We start from the raw sequence: 7,617 nt of genomic DNA on the forward strand, positions 1-7,617 counted from the left end.
AGGCGATTTTGCAAGCTACTGTATGAGCTGCTTCTGCTTCAAGGAATACCTCAACTATGCACGGTGTTGATAGCGCGGAAGAACAAATATGATGGTTGCGCATTGTCGGGGAGGAAAATAGGATAGACCCCTGCTATTAGAAATATGAAGGTGGGGGTTGGCGCTTCTTTCTCGCTCTGGCGGCATTGTATTAGTGAGGGCTAGCCTTATGCGAGAATTTTTATTCGGAGGTAGCGTAGAACTAAAGTTTGATCTTGTCTGAAAGAGGTGGTCCGAGGTAGCTGCAATTGGCCTCAGTACCTTGGGCTGAACCTTGGCCTAGTTGTCGGTGGCATGAGCAGGTCTTTTTCAATGGTTGAACCTCCTTACCAGGGGCCCACGCAGCAATTTTACAGACCGTTCCGCATCTAGTTGCGCCGCACATTTGTGAATGGTAAACACTTTCATACAGGGACCCACTAACCACTCTTCTTGACCACTCTTCTTGACCACTCTTCTTGACCACTCTTCTTGACCACTCTTCTTGACCACTCTTCTTAACCGCTCTTCTTAATCACGCGGTTTACTGTAGCCAAAATGAAAAGAATTGCTAACTCGCGACGTCTGGTTTTCTGGAGTGCCTAAGCAAATGGCCGTTGCCGTTTTTATCAATGATGGTATTTCTAAGTTTATAACCCACAGGGCCTATCCTTGGCGAGGGAAAACAGTGCAGGTGTATCTGTTTTATTCTTTGAGGTCACCAGAAGGACTGCGTGACCTCTAATCGCCAAAGCCGTGGGCGTACACAGACTTGATATATGGATGGAGCGAAAAATGGAGTAATTGCTGTTCTCTCAGAACTAAAAGGAATTTTGCTGACTACCAGCATCGTAAATGCTTTATTCAAGTGGGATCACGCCTGTGCAGCAAGCGTTTTGATTTAGAAGTGGAAAGTGGGACCTTGAGAGTGACGGATATCATTGACAGTGAACCACCCTCTATACGATGGCCGTGCCCACCGCATGGTATCTAGAAAAACTGAACCCGTACCGACGAGACCGGTCTAGACCCCCGTGAAACCATTGAGTAGTTCGATAATTACCTGTCGCCTGAAAACCAGCACCAAGGCCAAAGCGTGTTGGTGCCTGAAGTACCGCAGACTTGCGCTGCGGGTGAGTAAATTGGTAATAACCATCTAACAGTGCATCCTTTCCAGTTTAGGTAGCATTAGCACAAGCCCGTAGCATTACCGAGTCCCTGGACTAGGAATAGGCTCTTCAACTATGTTCTTAGTAGCTATCACTAGACAATGACGAGCAGTAGGCAACATGTAAAATCTGCTGTTACAGTACCGTATTGAACTCAGAGTGCCCGATCGCTGCGCACACGCTCAAAGCCTGATATAGCATCAATTGAAATATCTTTCTATAAAATAGCTGGGCCCTAGAAGTTTCGCAGATAAACCGTGACATGTCCATGGTTGCGTTCCTTGGCGATGGCATACGCCGTTTGGCCATTCGAATCTTTCAGTCGCTTTTTCACACCACGCCGATTGGCCAACAACTGCACAACCTTATAATGCCCACCAGCCGCAGCCCACCAGAAAGAAGTTCTCCCCTGGTCGTCTATCGCATTCACATTTACGTTGGGATGCTCCAATAATATTTTGACAATCTCAAACCTGCCTAGAGCCGACGCAAACATTAGCGCAGTAAAGGAGGAGCAATGGTTTTGGTCATTGATCAACAAAGATTTTTCACAGCTGACTAGGAGATGGACAACATCGACATGCTCCATAATTATTGCGACCTGAAGTGGCGACGTCCCCGATGGGCTAATTTGGTTGATATCGGCTGAATTCTGCAAGAGAAATTCCACCGTTGCAAATTGTCCTGCGCGACATGCTGACCAGAGCGGCGGAAATGCATCGGTAAATTGAGGGCTCTTATGAATCCCCGGCTGTCGGAAGAGGACTTTGATCAAGTCTAAGGAGCCATTCGCAGCAGCCTTTGCCAAAGGTGTCTGGCCCAGCTTGTCGGCACAATTGAGGTCCAGATTTGCTTGCTGCAAGAGAAGTTCAACCAATTTTACATCGGAATTGTTCACTGCATACCATATTGCGGTACGTCCATTCGCATCTTGGTAATTAAGGTTGATACATGGACTCAAAAGCAAGGCTTCCATGATAAGCAGCCTTTTGTTGATGGGGAGGAAACGGCCGTGTCGTTTAACAGCCAGAAGCAACGGAGTTTCCTGGCGATGGTTGAAACAGTTGACGTCAACTCGAGGATTTCGTACAAGCATTTGGATTGCTCCATAATCGCCAATTTCTGTCGCTAGGTGCAGTGGTGTTTGGCCATGATGGTCGCAGATGTTGGCATTTGTTCGCTCATCAGACAAGAGAAGTTGGAAGACATACGTTTGGCGACAGGTCAGTGCAAGTGAAACCGGCGCATTTCCCTCCAGTGATTGGTTATTGAGATCAATATTCTGTATACTGAGGAGCCGTTCGATAATTCTGACGCTTCCATGCAGAACAGCGATCGAGAAGGCACTTTCTCCCAAAGTATTACGCTGTATGACATTCACTGAATGATGGCTTAAGAGAAAAGCAACAGCATCTGCGTACCGCAACTTTGTGGCCAACATGAGCGGTGTAAGGCCAGAAAACTTTCGGTTGACATCTGCCTTTTCCCAACCCAGAAAGTGTTGGACGATGTCTAATCTTCTATGTTCGATTGCCCAATGAATTGGCGGGGTGTCTTGAAAGTCTATGCAATCAATGAGGCTCTTCCTGAAGACGACGTAGGATTCCCGAGATGTGAGACACAGACTTCGAAGGTCTTTCTTGTCGATGGACTTGCCAATCCACAGAAGTAGTTCTAGTGGAAGTCCCAAAAGCGGCATCTCGGCAGATTGCGTGAACGTATATCTATGCAGATGATAATAAAAGGAGGGCTCAGAGTAATAATTTAGAGATCAAGTCTGCCACCGCGAGTAGTTGGCTGAGGAGCTTGGGAGACGCATTTCTTTGTGGTGGTGGTTTCTATTTAACTATTCTTGAAAGCATATTATCGAAGCCAGTGCACTAAATAACGATATCATTGTACGGATTTACCTAAAAGTGGATGTTGAGTCACCAGCTCCTAGGATCATGATACTTGCTCCTGGGACCATGCGACTGGTTCCTAGGAGCCCTAAGGATCCCGGGATACGGCTATAGTGTCCCAGGAAACACACCCATACCTGAGTCTAATATGACGGACATACGAAAACCTGCTTTCAACATGAGTGCTATGAGTTTTGATCTGGGCAACGTTTTCTTTATAAGGCTAACTTATGCTCACATGTATATCAACATTTAGAAGTTACAAGGATGATTGAAATAGTAGATTGTTTAAGATTGCTGGAAATTCAATACTTGGCAGATCACTCAGAAGCCGTAATATAATACAAATCAAAACAAAAATGGTACGTTACATTACTCTCTATAATTACTTACTTCCTCATCTGTGGCGGTGCGGACCATGTAACCGTGCTAAGCCTACAAATGCCTACCCGGCATTGGTGGGCCTCACAAGATTACAATTTTTCACAAGATTATAAATTTCAAGATTAAGTATCTTTTATATTGCTACTCTATACAAAAGGTACATAAACACAACATAAGTATAATATCAATTTTCTCAACCATTAAAGTGGTTAGAGGATATAAAATGATATTCATATATCATAAATAAAGTTCTTATTTTATGCCATCAATCTTAGTAGGAAATCTTGAATGCGTGAAGTAGAAAACAGTTAAACGTTCTCATCCGATATTCTTATATAGCTTTTTCGAAAAAGGCCCTTATGCCTCTATATTATATATTCAGCATTAATATACCCAATTAATGATTTAAACTAGACTTATAGTACAAGTTAACGTTTTTATTTTTCCTTTAGCTATTATAAGGGTTGAATTGTGGTCAAATTGGATTTATGTACCCTTTGTATAGAACAGCCATATAAAAGATACTTAATCTTGAAATTTATAATCTTGTGAGGCCCACCAATGCCAGGTAGGCATTTGTGGGCTTGGCACGGTTAACTGTAATGTAACTACATGTTTCATTGTAACGAGCTGGCTGTACTAAGTTTTCGCCAGAACAGCTAAGAGTTGCTTGTGTGGTTAGCCTCAACGGTCTTCTTTGCCCAGTGAAGCTATTTTCCAGAAAGATCTAATCAAATGCCACTGGAAATGAATCGATTGTTATATAAAGGTGTATCGGCGAGCCCGCCTAAAAGGACGCTTATCATGCTTCAGATTTGCTGCGCTTAAAGTGTAGGGTGTTCGCCCCTTCAGTTTACCGTATCAAATTTACTCTTCGTAGAACGAGTGTGGTTTAGCAGGCAACTGAGCTATCCGGGGATTTCGAGCGCGTCTGTATCCACGCAAAGGAAGCCTGGCGTCTGTACGTAGAAGGCGTCTGTACGATCAGAGGCGAGAAAGATCGTTGGTGGTGATAACCTTTTTGTGATTGTGTGCCGAGCGGAATGGCGGACCCACCCACGGGGGCTCCCGAGCCCCTTACCACAAACACGCAGAAAGGAACAAGGATCGACGAACAGGAAAACCTTGAACCAACGACCGCAGTCCAGACTAGCAAACGTGTACGAGTAGAAAACTAACACACCCACGCAGCCCCGGAATCCCTATAATCGACTAACACCGGAACCAGAAGCGGACGGGTGACAACCAAAGAGATTCAGCATATTATCGAACACCTACAACACACTATCGACGAGCAAACTACCCTCATACAAGTCACTCGGGCCGAACTGAGAGGAGTGAGACATAGCTAGAATGAGCTCCAAGCTCAGAACGAGAAGTTATAGGGGGAAGTTCAGGCACTACGGACGCAGTTAAACGGGCTGAACGCACCATCTCCAGCACGCTCCTGGGCGGCCGTTGCATCCGGTACAGACAAACTACAACCCCGGGAGAACCACCGACGGAACTACAAAGACAAGAACTGCGTCCGCATCAGCACCGGACAGTCTCTCACCGAATCACTGGACACGGAAGCTACTGGAAACGCATTTGGTCGCTACCTCCAGACCGTGGCTGCAAACTCCCATGTCAGGACGGCGCTATCGAAGACACAAGCCACCCAGGATGTCCAAGTTGCGGGGATCGGAACCACTAAGACCGGATATGTGATCCGGTTCTAAAACCAGGCGTCGGCCGAAGCGGCCCGCAACAACACCGAGTGGCTGACCGAGTTAGGCAATGACACGAGACTGGTGAAGGCACGATTCGGAGTAACTGTCCACCATATCCCGACCTTTGGGTTGGACCTCGAAAGAAGAAACACTGAAGCCATTGAAAAGATCACAAACGAGAACGACCTCACAGACCGCGGTTTTCGAATCGAGGACATCGCCTGGCTGAAGAAAAGGGCCAAAGAATTGGGAACGTTTGCCTCGATGGACATCAGGTTTGATTCATTAGAGGCAGCGGAGTGGATGCTCAACAATGGGCTATTGATCGATCAACGGTACATTGGAAGAGTAGAAAAGTGTGAGATCAAAAAGAAGCGGTGCTTCCGATGCCAAGGGTACGGCCATCTAGCATGGTCGTGCAAAGAGACGCCTCGATGCGGCCACTGTGGTGGCCAACATGAGCGAGAGAGATGTCCACCGGGCATCAGAGCGTGCTGCCTGGAGTGCAGCGGTGAACATCCAACCGGAGACTTACTATGCCCGACGCCAGCCACGGTGCCCCTATCAGAATGTTAGAGAACAACCTCCGAATCCTACAACTGAACATCATGAAATCGAGGGCAGGCATGGAAGCTCTTATCAACGGTCATCAAAGTCAGAACCCGGACATACTCCTTATCCAGGAACCGTCAATTACCGCGTACCGAACACACGTGAACCACAGCGCATGGCGACTATACCAACCAACCGTGGAGAGCGACTCGGCTCGATTCCGAAGTCTCATCTACGTTAACCGCAAACTTTCAACCTCCTCCCACCGGCAAGTGAGATGCAACCATCCAGATTTGACAGCGATCAAGATCTGGACGGCCGACTCCCAGTTTCTGATCTTCTCGGTTTACATCCCGCCCGTACCGAGGCAGACGCCTGATGAAGCATCGGCGGAGACGACTCTATCGGCGATCCACGACACGATCCTAAACACCTCGCAAAACGATAGTAGAGCCCTTAGCCTTATCTTGTCGGGAGACTTCAACCGCCATCACCCAGCATGGGGGAACAATCACATCCAACCTCGAGCCATCGAAGACTCTGGCGAACTGATCAATTTCTTTCATCATCATTTTTGCGTCCAGAAACTGTCTTTAATCGTGAACGTGGTACTTTCTGTACGGGAATAATGGGACAAATTGATTGAATTGGTTAGTTGGATTATCTTCAATACTTAATACTGGCACTGATGTCCCTTCAGACTACGATTTGGATCTGGATCTTGAATCAATTTGGAGAGAATTCCCCAATATACCGACACCGCCGCCTTGCCTCGCAGAAAGCCATGGCACCCTGTGCTCAAACCAGCCACTCAGGGAATGGTTGGAGTATACTCAGCATGCGCATAAGAGGACTTCTGCCATTGAATGTGTCTTCTATCCCAGCTACGAGAACGTCCGCTCCTTCAGCTGGACGGGGCCGGATCCGTTATCCCAAGACACCTGTGCCGATGATATTTTCCTTTATGAAGCTCAGTACGGAAACCGGAGAGGCCGTCGAAGAGTATCCGTTCTTTCTTCCACGAGTTGAGTCAATGCTGGGCAACTTGCGAAGGATATGTTGTCAGATAAGTGATATCCTCTCGCAGAATTCTACAGTGGGAAACATAACAAGCGCTGCACAATTACGGTTTCAGTTAGCTATATGGCCACGGGTAGAGATCACAGATAACCCTGCCCTGTGGACTTCGGTTGCTTTATCTCGCATTTACCCTTCTATGCCCATGTCATTCCTTGATCCATAGGTCTTTGTACAGAATATAGTGGGAAATTGGGGACTCTGAATATTCTGACCTCATGGATTGCCTGTCATCAGCGTACTGTTTGGGTGCTTACATCAGGGTGCTTCACCGCCGATCCAAGCTTCGCCTGTCATTTCGCTTTCAACCCTAAAGTAGGAGATTTCGAACCCTTTTCCCTTCATTTTTCTTTTGATTCTTCGAATATAAATATTTACTTCGCCACTGTGTTCTATTTCACCTTGTCAGCCTAGGCTGGTCTTCTCTGACTATCACTATTTAGCCATGGGCTGGCTGGGTACGCATCCGTACGGGTGTGTGCTCCTCCGTGGCAATACTCTACGCGCCTTTGCTCACTCAGACCTGACCAATAGAGCTGCTTTCTTCTAGTGTTTTGATGTCCCTTTTCTAGAATCAAAGTCAGCGATATTTGGCTCATACGGAAAGATGCCTGCCGATATCTCATCTTTCCTGGATACTTGGTAGAATCTCGGTAGGGTCACTTTTCCCATACTTAGATACATAAGGACTATGGTCTTTGCCGTCTTAGATTCAAAATATCAACCGTTCATGTTCATTGTTGTTATTATTCGAACAGTAGGTCCAACCAAAACAGAGAGCTCCAAGGCCGACTTGGCTGCCAT

General features: G+C 46.7%; 2 protein-coding genes across 2 annotated transcripts; one reads left to right on the forward strand and one right to left on the reverse strand.

Annotated features, from left to right (window-relative positions):
- Positions 1-1,422: 1,422 nt before the first annotated feature.
- Positions 1,423-2,886, reverse strand: N7537_010421 (ankyrin repeat domain-containing protein; the record flags this gene model as incomplete). Its single annotated transcript, XM_056901475.1, has 1 exon — positions 1,423-2,886. The coding sequence occupies one exon, from the start codon at positions 2,884-2,886 to the stop codon at positions 1,423-1,425; it is 1,464 nt and encodes a 487-aa protein (XP_056750143.1).
- A 1,629-nt stretch (positions 2,887-4,515) lies between these two features.
- On the forward strand, positions 4,516-6,765 carry N7537_010422 (uncharacterized protein; the record flags this gene model as incomplete). Its single annotated transcript, XM_056901476.1, has 6 exons — positions 4,516-4,632; positions 4,701-4,809; positions 4,913-5,145; positions 5,200-5,579; positions 5,735-6,183; positions 6,437-6,765. 6 exons carry the CDS (start codon positions 4,516-4,518, stop codon positions 6,763-6,765), a joined length of 1,617 nt encoding a protein of 538 aa, XP_056750144.1.
- Positions 6,766-7,617: the final 852 nt, after the last annotated feature.

This window comes from Penicillium hordei (genome assembly GCF_028827395.1).
Source record: "Penicillium hordei strain IBT 12815 chromosome Unknown utg000005l_segment0_segment0, whole genome shotgun sequence".
NCBI classification, from domain to species: Eukaryota; Fungi; Ascomycota; class Eurotiomycetes; order Eurotiales; family Aspergillaceae; genus Penicillium; species Penicillium hordei.